This window comes from Paracoccidioides lutzii (assembly GCF_000150705.2).
Source record: "Paracoccidioides lutzii Pb01 unplaced genomic scaffold supercont2.10, whole genome shotgun sequence".
In the NCBI taxonomy this organism is placed as follows: domain Eukaryota; kingdom Fungi; phylum Ascomycota; class Eurotiomycetes; order Onygenales; family Ajellomycetaceae; genus Paracoccidioides; species Paracoccidioides lutzii.
In genome coordinates this window covers 294078-309432 of record NW_015440956.1, presented here as the reverse complement: position 1 = coordinate 309432, position 15355 = coordinate 294078, and the positions used below count along the sequence as shown (strand labels likewise).

General features: G+C 41.8%; 7 protein-coding genes across 7 annotated transcripts; 4 read left to right on the top strand and 3 right to left on the bottom strand.

Moving 5' to 3' along the window:
• Positions 1 to 437: 437 nt before the first annotated feature.
• Positions 438 to 2522, top strand: PAAG_04113 (arginyl-tRNA synthetase; the record flags this gene model as incomplete). The annotated part of the gene is made up of 2 exons (XM_002793795.2): positions 438 to 725; positions 819 to 2522. The coding sequence occupies 2 exons, from the start codon at positions 438 to 440 to the stop codon at positions 2520 to 2522; spliced, it is 1992 nt and encodes a 663-aa protein (XP_002793841.2).
• An 856-nt stretch (positions 2523 to 3378) lies between these two features.
• On the bottom strand, positions 3379 to 5169 carry PAAG_04112 (lysosomal acid lipase/cholesteryl ester hydrolase; the record flags this gene model as incomplete). The annotated part of the gene is made up of 3 exons (XM_002793794.2): positions 3379 to 4826; positions 4895 to 4974; positions 5141 to 5169. The coding sequence occupies 3 exons, from the start codon at positions 5167 to 5169 to the stop codon at positions 3379 to 3381; spliced, it is 1557 nt and encodes a 518-aa protein (XP_002793840.1).
• Positions 5170 to 5578: 409 nt separating this feature from the next.
• PAAG_04111 (hypothetical protein) lies at positions 5579 to 6177 on the top strand (the record flags this gene model as incomplete). Its single annotated transcript, XM_015845173.1, has 3 exons — positions 5579 to 5678; positions 5737 to 5878; positions 5973 to 6177. 3 exons carry the CDS (start codon positions 5579 to 5581, stop codon positions 6175 to 6177), a joined length of 447 nt encoding a protein of 148 aa, XP_015699399.1.
• A 601-nt stretch (positions 6178 to 6778) lies between these two features.
• Positions 6779 to 8456, bottom strand: PAAG_04110 (dolichyl-di-phosphooligosaccharide-protein glycotransferase; the record flags this gene model as incomplete). The annotated part of the gene is made up of 4 exons (XM_002793792.2): positions 6779 to 7207; positions 7289 to 8016; positions 8084 to 8194; positions 8312 to 8456. 4 exons carry the CDS (start codon positions 8454 to 8456, stop codon positions 6779 to 6781), a joined length of 1413 nt encoding a protein of 470 aa, XP_002793838.1.
• Positions 8457 to 8898: 442 nt separating this feature from the next.
• Positions 8899 to 9317, top strand: PAAG_04109 (NADH-ubiquinone oxidoreductase 9.5 kDa subunit; the record flags this gene model as incomplete). Its single annotated transcript, XM_002793791.2, has 2 exons — positions 8899 to 9082; positions 9271 to 9317. The coding sequence occupies 2 exons, from the start codon at positions 8899 to 8901 to the stop codon at positions 9315 to 9317; spliced, it is 231 nt and encodes a 76-aa protein (XP_002793837.1).
• Positions 9318 to 12028: 2711 nt separating this feature from the next.
• Positions 12029 to 12372, top strand: PAAG_04108 (hypothetical protein; the record flags this gene model as incomplete). The annotated part of the gene is made up of 2 exons (XM_002793790.2): positions 12029 to 12077; positions 12176 to 12372. 2 exons carry the CDS (start codon positions 12029 to 12031, stop codon positions 12370 to 12372), a joined length of 246 nt encoding a protein of 81 aa, XP_002793836.2.
• Positions 12373 to 14689: 2317 nt separating this feature from the next.
• Positions 14690 to 14941, bottom strand: PAAG_04107 (hypothetical protein; the record flags this gene model as incomplete). Its single annotated transcript, XM_015845172.1, has 2 exons — positions 14690 to 14713; positions 14765 to 14941. 2 exons carry the CDS (start codon positions 14939 to 14941, stop codon positions 14690 to 14692), a joined length of 201 nt encoding a protein of 66 aa, XP_015699398.1.
• Positions 14942 to 15355: the final 414 nt, after the last annotated feature.

Below are 15355 nucleotides of genomic sequence, written 5' to 3'. Positions count from 1 at the left end.
TATTCGCGCCAATGGGTGGATCGAAGAATCAGGAAAAGTAAACCTTCTCCACTTAAAAGTAAATATTAACTAAGTATTTAACCGATGGCACTAAAATTTGTTTAAATAATCAACACTAACAAACAACGCTTTGTTTAATGAGTTCGTCCTCCTGTCAGTAGCATATATATGCGAACATACCATTCAATTGATGGCTTCACACTGCTCTCATTGTGCTGCAGGCTATACACACATATATCCCTGTCATGATCGAGGCCGTCTTGCCATGTCGATCGTGGATTTTATGACTCACTCCTGCAGGACTTGTCCTTCTATCATAAATAATATGCGAAGGATGGGACCAGGTTTTCAGCCTTGTATAAACTCAGAACCCGGGATTCTGTCTCACACATCCATTTCAAATTACAAACGTCAAGAGTTAAAATTTGCTGCCCAACATGGGATCTCTCACAATCAGGGGCCTGGAGACTCTCCTACAGAGTTTGGGATTGACAGTTCCTATCCCTGCATTTTCCGCCGCGAATGTCGTGGTCAATCCGATCGACATATACCGATGCTATGTTGCTGATGTCGTGAAGCAGGCAGTGGGGTGTGGGGAGGACATTGCCTTCAATGCAATTCAACGGACACAGGTGTTGGCACATGGCGATGTGGCCCTGATTGCTGCGCGCCTTCGTCTGAAAGGCGACAATATAGGTCAGGTCGCCGCCTACCTGTCATCGAAGGTACAATTCAACGATATTTTGCCTTCCAAGTCTCTTCCTTAGGGCATTAATTATCATTAGAACCATGCTGCAAAAAATTAACACGAGCCGCAGTTGTTTGCACTGCCACTCATTTCTTGCCCCAGCTCCAAAAGTGTCTTCATTCCCATACATTTCAATGAAACTATTCTACCCCGCCTCATCCTGCCGTATATTTTCGATCGTCGACATTTATATGGTCAGGATAGGTTTACTGGATTGAGAGACGCAAAGAATGAGGCGGCTGGCCGAAAGAAAGTAATTGTGGAGTTTTCGTCACCAAACATCGCGCAAGAGTTCCATGCAGGTCATCTGCGCAGTACAATCATTGGTGCTCATATCTCGAACCTCTACGGAAGCATGGGCTGGGACGTTCTCAAGATAAACTATCTCGGTGATTGGGGAAAGCAGTTCGGGCTGCTTGCTGTTGGTTGGCAGAAATTTGGCTCTGAAGAACTGTTCCAGAAGGAACCGCTGAAACATCTGCTTGATGTATATGCAAAGATTAATGCCTTGTTTAATCCGGAAAAAGAAGCAAGCAAGAACGCCAGAGAAAATAGTGAGGACACCTCAGAAATAGAGAGCAAGGGAATTAATGCTGAACGGAATGCATTTTTCAAGAGAATGGAGGATAGAGAGCCGGCAGCGCTCAGATTGTGGAAGCGATTCCGGGATATCAGTATCGAACGGTACATCTCTACCTATGCGCGGTTGAATATTGCTTTTGATGAGTACTCAGGGGAATCGACCGTGAGACCTGAAACCGTTGAGAAAGTTGAAAGGATTCTAAAGGAGAAAGGAATCTACGAAGAAAACCAAGGATCGTGGATCATTGATTTCAAAAAGCACGGAGCTCGCAAGCTTGATATTGCAATTGTCCGGAACCGAGGCGGAACGTCAACCTATCTTCTTCGCGACATCGCCACTGTTCTAGAGCGGGCGGAAAAGTACGAATTTGACAAGATGATATATGTCGTTGCTGCTGAACAGGATACGTACTTCCAGCGTGTCTTCAAGACTGTGGAAATCCTAGGCTACCCTGAAATTGCGTCTAAGCTTGTTCATATCAATTTCGGCAAAGTTCAAGGGATGACATCGCAACTTGGGGCCGTGAAACTACTCAGTGATATTTTGGATAAGTGTGGCAATTGCATGCACGAAGTTATGCGGGCCAACGAGGCCAAGTATGCCCAAGTTGAGGATCCTGAAACCGTGGCAGACATCGTCGGTATAACTGCAGTTGTGGCTCAAGATATGAGTGGAAAAAGGATTAATAACTATACCTTTGACGTTACCAGAATGACTTCATTCGAAGACGATACAGGACCCTTCCTGCAATACTCACACGCGAGGCTTTGCTCGATCATGCGAAAAGCGAAACTAACCGCAGACGACGTTGCGAAGGCCGATTTCTCGTTACTCAAGGAGCCTCACGCCATTGATATTCTTCGTCTTGTGGCTCGATTCCCCGATATGACAAGCCAGGCCTTTAAGACTTTGGAACCAACAACTGTTCTGACGTATCTCTTCCGACATACACATCAAGTGTCTTCTGCGTACGAAGTGGTCAAAGTTCTGGGAGCAAACGTAGGGCCTGAGGTTATGTTAGTTCACTTAGCCCTATGCGAGGGCGCCCGTCAAGTGCTTGAAAATGGCATGCGATTACTTGGGTTTTCTCCACTAGAAAGGTGTGCCTTTTTCCCATCTGTGTTGTTAATCCTCCTTGTTGCAAACCTAATTACTCACGAGCAAGAAGGATGTGATTCATTTGCTGGATAGATAATCCGTATCCGATTTGATGATTTCTATCCCTTAAAACGATATATGAGAGAGACGAATGTTAGATGTGTCTTTCAAATTTACTTAATATCAGGAATTTCTATTTGTTTAGCTCCATGATGAATTTACGCGACAAAAAGGGCGGGGGGGGGGGGGGGGGGAAGAAAATTTTATCCATTTTCGGAACAGCAATCAGCGCCGTTGGACATACGGTTTGTCAAATGATTCGGGTTCAAAGATCTTATTAACTAACTAATCCAGAAAGACGAATCCTACGATTAATCTGACCGGATCCGGTTGAACAGATCCGAGCAAGTGTTTAATCGTATAAATCATATATAAGCAAATGAAAAGAACGCTCATCATCTTTAGTAGGAAACATCGCTTATACATTAAAAATTCCACACAGTGAATCTTGTGATTAACCGATGTCACAAGATATAGTGACGGGCTTTTCAGCTCTTTAGCTCCTGATCATTTGAGGGTAACAAAATAGAACTAAAACCATCCGCGTGCGGGTATCTAATGTGTCCCAATTCTTAAAGTTTGGGTCCAGACTCTGCAGGATTACCAGAGTTTGATCAGAAGCTGAAGGTATGTAGAGGGAAATAGCTGTCGAGAAAAATATTCTTCAATACATTCAAACATTATAGTTTTCATGAATCGTATGTATATGGCTTTGACGAGGAAAAGCCCTTTATAGAACACCTCATTGGCAACCCCCAATTGGGGGAAGTTATGTTGCTCTTGTTTTGAGAAGATATCTAGGTGTAGTGGGTAAACCATGGAATGAACGCTGAATAACAACATGGTACACAAAGGAGGGAGGCAATATTTTGTAATCGAAAGCCTTCTTTCAAACACCATTGATTAACATCGCTCTCTCGTCGTCAGAATAAGAGGGTAGGTTTGGAGAATTAGAAAGTTGCTCCGATGCCACGGTTTGGGCCTGCTTGGGAGGGAACTGTGGTTGTTGAGGACTTAGTGGGACGTCGTTCTCTTTCTGATGAAGATCAGAAGCATCTTCCTTCACGAGGTAGTTTGGGTCCCCGGCTGACCAGCGCGTATGAACGAGGCCATATGACTCCAGAGCGTCGAAGATGTGAGGGAACACCTGATCGGCTACGTCTTTTGCCCATAGGAAATCGAGATGCTCGTAATGCCGAATTGGCGTTGCGACTGTATGGCTTGGTAGCTCGTCCAACATAACATCGATGTCCACTAAACTATCCTGACACCCGTAAACGAGGACAATGGGTGTTTTGATATTTTTAGTAGGAAATTTGGCGGGCTTGTAATAACGGTTCTTATTATTTATATTGATGAAGGTGCCTGCGTCGTCGTCATACATCTGGAAACTTTTGTTTCGAATGATCTGGAACCAGTGCACAACCGATTTGGTGCTCGTGAACGAATAGAGATGGGGATACGCTGCTAGTTTCTGTTCGCTATTGATATTGATACCAGTCCAGTTGAATAGGAACAAGAGAGACAAGTCAATGATGCGGACAAAAATAGGTGGGTAGAGAATAGTTTGCCACATGGGTGTGGAGCTGAGGATGCTTCGGCGTCCAAATGCTAAAAAGAGAACGTCTGGGGATGCTTTCATGAGGGCGTCAACGACCCCGTTTGAAAGTCCAGCAGGAGACATTGCTGGGGCCAGTGCAATGAATAGATTGATCTTCTGGTTGAGTGTGGGGTGGATAGAGAGTGTTGCAAATGCTTGGGCTGTCCCTTGGGAGAAGCCTATATACGATAATGATTTTTGTGAAGTGACGGATAATATGTACTCGATGCTATCAGGGATATCGTGGAAAGCAAATTGGTCCATGGAAAAATTCCAGAAAGCTGTCGATGCTGGTGCCTGAGATATGCATTTCTTCGAATATTTGTTACCCCTATTATTCCCCAGCCACACATCATACCCCTGCTCAACAAGCCGGAATGGAAGGCATCGTTCTTCGTTTGTCAGGCAGACCCATACTTCACTGTTCATGAGAAGCCCATGATGCAGATAAACAACTGGTTTATAAGGGGTCCCCTCCCCGGCGTTGACTTTGAAGAAAGGCTCCCCTCTCTTCCGTGGCAATCTATGCAAACCGAGAAGGTAGCCATCGCCTGTCTGTACGATGTGCTCTTCCGCCTCGTAGCCCCAGAGCGCGCACAGTTCGAGAAAGTCTGACGCTCGAGCTATCGTTCCTGACGTAGTGGCGCGCCTAGCTCGGATTAGACGTCCTTGCGGCGAGGATAACACTTTGAAAAGGCGTTTGGATTGCCGATAGAGGAATTGTATTATGGGTTGGGCTGCAGAAATATCAGATCAGCTCTTCCACACACTCGCTGCGAGAGACGATGTCAATGGAAGGACTTACGGAGGCAGAATGTGATGACGTGTAGGAGTCCTTCGATGGAAATTAATACAAGGGAGGTAAACAGAGCAAGATACTCATTCCTGAGCACAGCCAGACGCCATTAAAATCCGTTAAAACATAGTTAAATGTCTCCTCGTTATCTCCTTGTCTAATAAAACAGGGATCAACCATATAGAATTTCCCCTTTGGCGATAACGGCGAGATAGAAAGTTTCGTTTGTCAAAAACAGAGTAAAGAGACACTTACCAGAACAGCCTCCCTATGAATGGCGCCATATCCCAAACTCCCGAAATAAATCAATCGAGCACAAGGAAACACATTATCATCAACCAAACAAGTCAAAAAAGAAAGAAAAAATAAAACGATGTTGGAAGTTCGAAGTCGGCTTTAAACGTCTAGCGACGTCATTGTTGGAAACGAGCCACAAATCATATGCCACAGAGCTCAAAAGGGAAAAGTCAGGTGCGGGATTATGTCTAACTATATATAGTTTAGCGCCAAAGTGACATATCTCAAGTCTCCGAACATTTAAAATCATTTTATTCCCTGGACATCTTCCGCATTGTTTTATGCGAGAACTGGTTTTACCGGCAATTGTTTGATTTTTATTCTTTTGCTACATATCTCGTGCGGCCATAGATTGTGTTGGAAGAGATAAATAGACAAAATATCATTATAATAATAATGCCCAGCTCCTGCAAAGATATCCGTAAGTCCATGGCCCTTCGCCATCTTAGATGCCTTCGACATATCATTCAGCGCCCAAGTGCCTATCCAATTCCCGGTGCCCCCGCTTCCTCTCAAACGTATTTAACTGTGCCTGCTAAGTTTTTCCCAACTAGGGCTCGCCCTGGCACAGTGCCTCCAACAATCCGACTGCATATTAGTTCAACAGAAAACACCGCAAGAATGCCTCAGACCCCCGCACCTCGATGAGCTACCCGTGAAATGCCAACAATTGCGCAAAGGCCTCAGTGAATGCAAGTGCGTTGAAAACTCCCTGTTATCCCTCATATTCCACTTTAGCAGTCAAAATTGTGCCGTTAACTAACCGGCCCATGTCGGAAAACCAATACAGACGGGGAATGGTAGATATGCGCAAGCGGTTCCGCGGCAACCAACCCATCGCATTGGGGAGTGAAGTCGATCCCAAAACAGGCGAGGTTATTAGTAAAAGAAAGCCGGTTAAACAGCTGTATGCGGGCAAGCCAGCGTTTCAAAATGTCAAGGAGATTAATGGTGATGAGGTGCAGATGGATCCAGAGAAGACGAGGGGGCTGTAGATAACGGGGGAGGAAGAGAACGGATTGGAGGGACTATATGGTATCTCTGATGATGCATGTGATATGGGTGGGTGCGATCTATCGTGCCATGCACAGACAGCGTTGTTATTTCCCGGATTTATGTTTGGGCGTTGGAGTTTGGGCATTTTTTCCTTGATTTGTGGTGAGCCGATTTGACCGCCGGCAGCTACGATGTAAAGAATAGAACATTTCCTCTTCTCTGTAAGAGATTCATTTTAGTATCATGGGTTGGTACTGGAACGTTTTATGTTTTGTCGAGTTGTAGCTCATTTCCAACTAACTACAGGAAGGGTAAACTACATGCACGGGTTGACACCGTCTCAATAGAAATACAAACTCTTCTATTTTTTTTATTGGCCTGCAAGTAAAATGCTTGGAAAACATGAGAAACAATAGAAAACATACAGATAAGGTTACAACATTTAAATATTTTTTTTTTTTTTAAAAAAAAAAAAATATGGCCTGAAGGGAATCTCTCCGCGATTTGAAAATCCCAAAGAGACCAGAGAGCAAAGAAAGAAACTTGGAAACCATTGAAACACAAATTCCGTACATTACAATTACATGCACACACGCCCACTTATTGCGCCTTCTTAGACCTTCTTTCCTCTGATTTTGGAGGTGCTGAGTACAACCATACAGCAACGAAGGCCAAAAAGCCACCAATAACTGACCACAAACCAGCAATCCAAACCCATCCTCCTGTAATCCTCCAGCTCCGTGGCCACTCATCATGAGCAAAATGCCGAACAGTGACTTCCTCCTTCACATCGACGTTGGTGAGAAAAGGCCGTTTGTAGTTAACGCGGAAAGAAAAGATACCATGCTGGTCAGGGAGGGTGAATGAGGTGCTGTATATGGTGCTGTTTGCGTTTTTCGCGATGGGTTTGAGATTGAGGCGGTGGAAGGGTGAGAGCATAGTGAATTCGAGTTGGACGGCGTCGTTGTCTGAGGTTTCGAAGGGGATGTAGCGGTCGTGGTCGTATTCGGAGAGCTCAATGTTATATGTCTGGCGCGCATCAAGTGTCACTATTTGCGAATATAGATCAAAAAGCCTATGGACCTTATATATATATATATATAAACCTACCACATCATTCTTTATCCGGTATATGGAAGGGTTGAGTTTCCCAGAATTATTCGAAGGAGCCAACTCGCCAACCGCATCAGTTCTCAAATAATGCTGGACTTTACCAACTTTAACCACACCAGTCTCCTTGAATGTCCAGGCACTAATTTGCTCCGCAAACTGCCTGTTGACTGTCCGCGTCTCCTTCCTATCTTTCAAACCCTTAACGCTCGCAGAGAACCACTTGTCCTCAAGACTCTCCACGGACCCCAGCACCGTCAACCGAGCCGAATTTCTGGCCTGCATTGCTGAAACCAACGAAATCTGCGAACCAAACGCAAATGAATCCTCAACCGTTTGCGCCTGGTCTTTCGTATCGTAGCTATATGCCGTCGCCGGAGCTCGAAGGATGGGGACAAGTAGCGGACTCGCAGTTCCCAAGGTCTGGCCAGCAGCCTTAGGAAAAGCGACGACTCCTTCGCCGGAGAAGTAGGATTTAAGATCTGGACGGAGTGGCTGCGGTTGTGGGAGGAGAAGGACGTCATGTTGCTCGGGTGAGGAGAGGGTGTCATAGTTGAAGTGGTCGACGACAAGGGCATTGCGGTTAGCGGGGAGGGTGATTTCGAGCTCGAGCAGGAGGGAGTTGAGTGCGCTGGGGACTGCTGAGCCACCCGAGAGGGCGACGAGAATGTTTCCTTCCTTGTTAATGAAGTTGAGGAGAACTTTGGGCGTTAATGCGGGACCGAGTCCTATAGATGCACCGAAAGCTTAGTTCCGATCCCATCCCGTCGCAACTGTAATGGTAACCGCACTAACCTTTTGACTTTGGAGAGAAGATGATAAGATGGTCATAAGCTCTCTCTCCATGTTTGAAAAGTGAAAGGCTCTCGTCCTTGGGCGACTTAAATGTTATCGAATATCCGCGACCTTTTTTTTTATTTTTTTTATTTTTTTTATGGTGGTGAGTCTATATTTACGACTTGATATAATATGGAAACATAGAAAACCAATCCACAATATTTCTTATTTAAAATAGAAACATACCTTTCAAATCCTCCCAGAAGGACGAGAACAAATCCTTTTCCGCACTATTTTCTAGAATGGCGAGCAGTCGATTTCCGGAGCTACTGAGCGCATGGACAACAGCTCCCCAGAGGCCTAAGAGCAGTAGAGATAGAAGCCACCGCATAGTTGATATTGAGTCGGCCCACACGGGAAGGAGGACAAAGGGAGAGAGTATCAGAGGAGACAGCTATGTCTAAATTCAATAGACTTTTCAATTCCTCATGGAAGTGCTGTGTATATCTCCCTCTGCTCCGATGTCTGGCTGTTCATCTCTGTAGTTTGCTCGGCGAACAAGCGACGTGGTTGATCCGGAAAAATGCCAAGACCTCAAACCTTCCTCCAATCAACCTAACCTTAAGGGTAAGCAACCAGTCATCCCTAACTTCAAGTTTCAACTTCTACTCTACTCAATAACCTCCAGCTATACCCACGTCTCACCCAATGCAGCTTTGCATTAGGCGGCCACACCATACGAAACAAACTAGCGTCCTCCGCTCCGTACCATAAGTCACCCAATTGAGCTTTCCGCCAACCCACATCCCAAGCTTTAAGAACCGGCATCCACCATGTCTGCACCACACTTCTGGTCCACACCCTTCCGATACATGCGATGGGCAGCGCATGAGAAGCCCGCAATTTTCTTCAGCATCGTATTGGGCTCTCTGGGACCTGTTGCTCTCTTTACCCTCCCGCCTATCCGACGGTATTTAGGAGACGTGGATCCCCCGCCAATTCCAATGACTTATCCAAGTATGTCTTAAGTTTATGTTGGATTGTGATGATTTATATCCTTTATTTCTTTTTGCTTTCTATTTGATTGCTTCTTTGATGCCTTCGTGTGTTTTCGGCTTTAGAGAACGCCCTGAACTTTGGGTGCCTTTGGTACACTGAGTTGTGAACAAACAACTAACACACTCTCTTTCCTTCTGCTTGTTTAGTTCCTCCCGGTCCACGACAAATCCCGAAGGGATATGATGACGAATAATTTATTCATCGAAATTACGCAACTCCAGGCGGAGGGATGCCAGTCACGATGAACATGGGGCAAATTGACTCGTAAATCCCAAAAAAAAAAAAAAAAAAACCTTTCTCTTCTAGAATAGTTCACCCATTTTCGGAAGCAAAGCGACATCGATATATACTTGTCTTTTAAAATTGAGTCTGAGACCAAATTTCGCTTGGTTTATCCCCTGCTGAAGTTCATGACTGCTTTTTTCTGAGAGTTGCTTTTGATATTACCCACAGACCCCCTCCTCTTTTATATACATGTACATACATACACCTGAAAATCTACTCTTTAAAATTCATCTCACTTTATCGAACGATGGGATGGACATGTTTCTCTGGGTTTGGCGTTCCTGAACTCAAACTACTTGATAATAGCAAACGTCAAGTGCGTGGTCCATAAATTACGTTGAATTCGAACATCTCATCAATCTTATTGCCGTCACCTCCAACATCTTCCTCCTCCTCTTCTCTACAGTAGCTACGTTGGCATCCTCCAGCCTAAATAGCAGGGGAAACTTAGGTAAAGTGTTATAATTCAGACCGACACTATATGCCTGGTCTCTTTTCGCCTGGTGACATAACTGAGATGCAGTTGTCTATGCTGAGATGTATTTCCCCCTCTCGTGGGTTATGACACCAGAAACACTGGATTTGGTGGAGGATATTACGAAGAGGAAATTTTGAGGTTGGGAGGTTAAAAATCTGTTTTTCCTTCTTTCCTCTCGCCCAATCGATGTGATTCTACGGCTGAACAACACTAAGACGTCATATTTAATTTACTATATATCTCAAATAGAGTCTCGTGTTTTCTACGTTTAGGCTGATTAAGAGTAGGAAGATAACCAGCCATTTCACGTCAATGCTGATTGATATCAATGGCTTTGTTGCGCTATTTGACGTATGGAGAGTCCACAAACTCTTGTACTCTACTAATTAGTTTTCTCGCCTTTGAGAGCGGTTAAAGCTAGAAAAAGAAGTGTAGAAAGGACCTAGATACATCCCAGTGCCAGTTCGATGTCCACATATGTAAGGGAATCGTACATTTTTGTCTATCGTTGACTTACGAGTTTGCATAATCAAGAAGAGAACAAGGCAAAGAGAAATTGGGAATAGTTTCCTGGTCGAAGGCAGCCAGATACAGGACCCACACTTAACTGGTTTGTTGCCATCATTGACACGTTTCTCCCTCTATTATTCAAGTCAGGGACAACGTATTTCGGAGTTCAACCCCTGTTGGTACGTGGAAGTATACAAAACAGCGGAACTTGTGATACAGAGCACAAGCCCTCCTCTCCAGGTGGAAGTACATTATATTTACAGGTCCGACATACATTACAATATACAGCTACCAGACGGTGTGATTTCATTACTCTTTCCCTCATTCGATACTTAGCTCTATGAGAAAATCTGCTTCAAGCCTGACCACAGCTCAGTTTTGCTGCAGGTGTAATGAACAACAGCTCATCTGGGAGTGGGTTTAGCACAGCCTAGATAGCTATCCAGGTACGCCCCGAAGTTGACCCAGGGGACTAGATGCTGAAACTTCCATCAATAGAATGGTTGTAACTCGCCAGTCTCAACAACACTCAGCAATCTAGCAACAGGTAGAGCAAACAGTGACTTCTGTTGAGGGGATAACAAAATTGGAGATGCATGTCATCAAGTGCTTGAACATGTTTGACAGGGAGATGGGTGATTGACGATTTCTTCAGATATTCCACGGGAACGGCCCTTGAGAGGTCAGTTTTAAGATATTAGCAAGATTTGTGTGGGTGTTGACCTAACTCGACTCTTTGAGGATGCAATGGGTTGTCATTCCGTAGGTTTAATAATTGAAAGAAACAAAGAGGCAAGCAACCGGGTAAATGAGGGAGGTCGAAGAAGAAAAGAAGACATAGAAGGGCCAGCCATAAAGAGTCATCAGCGCTCATTCAAGGAATCTTGTGAAGCCTGAATGAAATAACGAACACCCTTAGGGGTTTAAAAAGGGGTGAAATTTCGGTTACTTCAAACACCAACGGTCCAACACGTTAGCAATTAGACAACATCATAAAAAATATAGAGAAGCATAGCAAAATAAAATTCTTTATAAACTCGAGGATCATCAATTACTCAGGCTCCATCCTCAATTTCGGCTCAGAATATTTTCTGTTTTGGCACTCCGTTTATCTTAGATAAGCTTGTTATCACCCTTTTAACTCTTTAGCATACTGTTGAGACACCGCTGAGAAACCAATTTCAAGATGAAAAAGCTTCTTCTGCTTTCTGCTCTGACTTCAATGCCCATCCCAATGGCAAATATATTGTGAAATGTAACATTATGTAACCAGCACAACTTTCAGGCACCAAGGAGATTGTGAAGTGCTGGATTTAATAGATCAACAGGAAAATACGTGTAGTATGTCAAATGTACAGAACACTCATACACATAGAATATCTATGTTAACGCTGCGAATTGAAAACGGACTGATAATGTCGAACTATTTCAGTGGCTACTCCAATTGCGGATGTCAGTTCAATCTGGGTCGCTGAACAATGCAATCGCACGTTGTTCAAATGTGTCAAGCAGCCCTTCTTCATATCCATTCCCCTGGGATATATGGTCCATCAGCGCAGAGGAGAAGGAGCTGACAAAGTAAACAATACGCCAGGGATGAGTACACACCTGCGAAGCAGAAAGCTTTGAGCATGGAGGTGTGTAAAGGCGTAACCGAACCTCCCAAACGAAATTTGCCACGTGAATTTATTGGCTCCATTGGCTTCTCCCGATAGGTTATTAGTAGTTTAATATTTTTAATAATGGGGATATAATCCGTTCCATCATAAGTTTGACAGGATGGCCAATTCGATCAAATGCGTTCTGGCACATCCAGCAGCCTGAACTTCCATCTCCAGCGGGCAAATTTGACCCACGAGAAAAGCCAGCAAATCCAAGCCCATCACCAGAAGAACGCAGTGGTTTCGAGATATCCTTAGCTGTCTGCTTTGGTGTAAATCAGAATCCATGGCAAGGTCGAGACCCGGGGCCATAAGCGAGGTGGGCGAGCATCAGGGACAACAGAGGTAGAAGGAAAAAGAAGGGTATCATCAGCAAAGAGAATACGTCGTTTATTGTTATACAGCAAATAAGAAAAATATCCGGAATGATAGACACTTCAAAACTCGCAAAGAATATCAACGAAAGCGCAAGCAGTTTGACACTACCCAAAGCAGCCAGTTGGAAGAATATATCACCTTTAAGTTAACTGATATGTCCTGTTGTTCATGCCCGATTTAGGAACGAATTGTAGTGTGGAAGCCACTACCTGTAGTTACATTTGTTTGTAGCCATGCCCAAGGCTGGTCAGAAGTTATCATATTGATTCTGATGCGGTGAAACCAACCACTCACCATGATACCAACCTGAAGAAAAATTGAAAAATGGACACCGCTCTTGCAATCAGACCGCTAGATTGTTGGGTGAGATCGTGATGGAGTACCCTCCCCGACCCAGCCTAGCTCAGTCACGTCAGTTACCTGTGAGATATACCTGGTTATTGTTAGACTAACCTGGCAAAAGGGACATAATCGCCAGTAGGCGTATACTGGACAAAGGACAAGCACAATCCCATAGGGGTCACCTGATCCCTAACAGTTATCTGGCCTGACACCCTCCAATGCAATCCATCGACATCCTACAGGTTAACGGTCCTGAAAACCATAGAAAAGAAAGTTTTGCTGTACAAAATTTAAAACATGTGAATGTTATTTTTTTTTTTTAAATAAAATTTATTAAAAATTTGAACAAAAATATTTTTGAAAGAGAAGAGATTAAAATATAAATAAAAAATAATATTCTAAAGTTTTATATAAATGATAGATAATATATCAATATAAGAGAATTTTTTTTTTTTTTTAATTTTATAATAAATTTACAAGTTAATTTAATTAAAGTTGAAAAGAAAAGATTTTAAATAAAATTAAAATTAAAATAATTATAAGCTTAAAATATATATAGTTAAAATAAAAGATTTATATAATATTATAAAAATACTACTTATACTTATATAAAGTCAGTGATTATGTCAAATACATATATAAAATGATATATAGAAACCCAGTATTAACAGCACACTTACAAAACTAAATGAACTATATAAAATCCCCATGGGGAGGTATTAAAATGTGACTAATTCTAAAACTTATAACTAATACATGCTTTTTGATCTAAAAATAGTGGCAATTTATCTGTGGGGTAGACTCAAAGCTAGTTTAGCACTGAAGGTAGTTACTATCAGTCAGATGCCATCTGATGAGGACCAGACAACATGCTCGATTTTAAATATTGTCTCATCGGATTTAAGGTACCCTTGGGATTTGAACCCACGGCTCTTGGTTTCTCACATCAAGTGCCGCCTAGTGGCTGCCAAACTATGCAGCCACTACGGTGGCTTAATACTGATATTGAAATGTTATAAATGAGAAATTTATTTGATTTATTTATATAAATAACTTCTTTCAAAATAATTTTTTTTAAAAAAAAAAATAAGTGTATAATTAAATAATTTATCTTAATTATTAATTTATTTTTAATTAAAGTGTATTTAAGAAATTATATTATACTATTAAATTAATTATAATAATATAAAAAATACTTTTTAATTATTAATATTTTTTAAATAAATTATATTTTTTTTCTTATTTAAATTTTATAATTTTTAAATTTTTTTATCTTTTAATAAAAATATAATTATTAAAATAAAATATAATAATATTTTTTTAATAAAAATAATAATAAAATATAATTTATAATTAAAAGTTTTTAATAAAAAATTAAATTATTAAAACAAAGTAAAATATAGTCATAAATAAATTTAAATAAAAATATTAAAATTATGTAATATAATATTTATTTAATCTAAGTTAAAAATTAATTTTATTTTTAATTATATATTATAATTTTATTTAGTTTTAATAAAATTTAAGTAAAACATTAAAAATAAAATACTATTATTTTTTAAAATTTATTTACTTAATCAATTAATTACTAACTGAATAATATTTTTATTGAGTGCCATGATAAGCATTTGAAGTTAGTGAGTAGAATTTAATAAAGTGAAAAAACATGGAGTTCATCAGTGATAAATCGTGTTAAGCCTTGCTAGAGTGATTTCGATTTGTCAAGCAGAGAACCTTCCCATCTTAAAGCAGCATTAGGGGTCTTTACATTGAGAATCAGAGGAGACTAAATTCTAACATCTTGAACACCTGAACATCATCTTGTTGAAAACGCCAATGAACCTTTTCACTTCCCAAGAACATCCGTGGATGTAATGATCTTGGAGTGAATATCTTGTTCCAGTGTCTAGCTTATAGATCTTGTTCTTCATGTTCCTTTCCATTGAATTTTAGCATTATTAACAAGTGTAAGTTCCAGGCTCTTACCGTGGATCCCAGTTTCTTGGAACATCCCACCCTAAGTCGGATGTTGGAAACCTTCAAAGTTATATACTCTCGGACAGATACTCCTTCCTTGGAGAACCCGTTATCTGCAATGGTCGTTACATCATAGATCATGGCCTTGGCTTTGGTGGCTATTCTATGATAATTTAGCTTACCCATGACATACGACTCATGGAATGTGTACCAGTAAAGATGCTGTCTGCACGAAGAACCGCTAGCAGTTGTAAGGATAAACCTCTCCAGTTTACCATTGAAATATGATCTAAATTTTGTTGGATGCCAGTATATTTCATCCCTGCTCGATCAATTCCCCTTTCATGTCTGAAGAAGCATCATTGGGCTTGACTGATAGAGCCTGCTAGCTACAGCGTAGCATGTAGTTAATACCCCAAGAAGAACAGTGCCAACTCTACGCTTCAGCCAGATGTTGTATACCCAATGCCACCCGGCTCATCGTGAGATTGTCATATTTTCACGTGAATGGCGTTTGCCACAGATGGATGTGGAAAAATTAATATATGGCTATATCCCACCGTTTCTATCAGTTTCTGTCGGAGTTGGGGCATGGTGAGA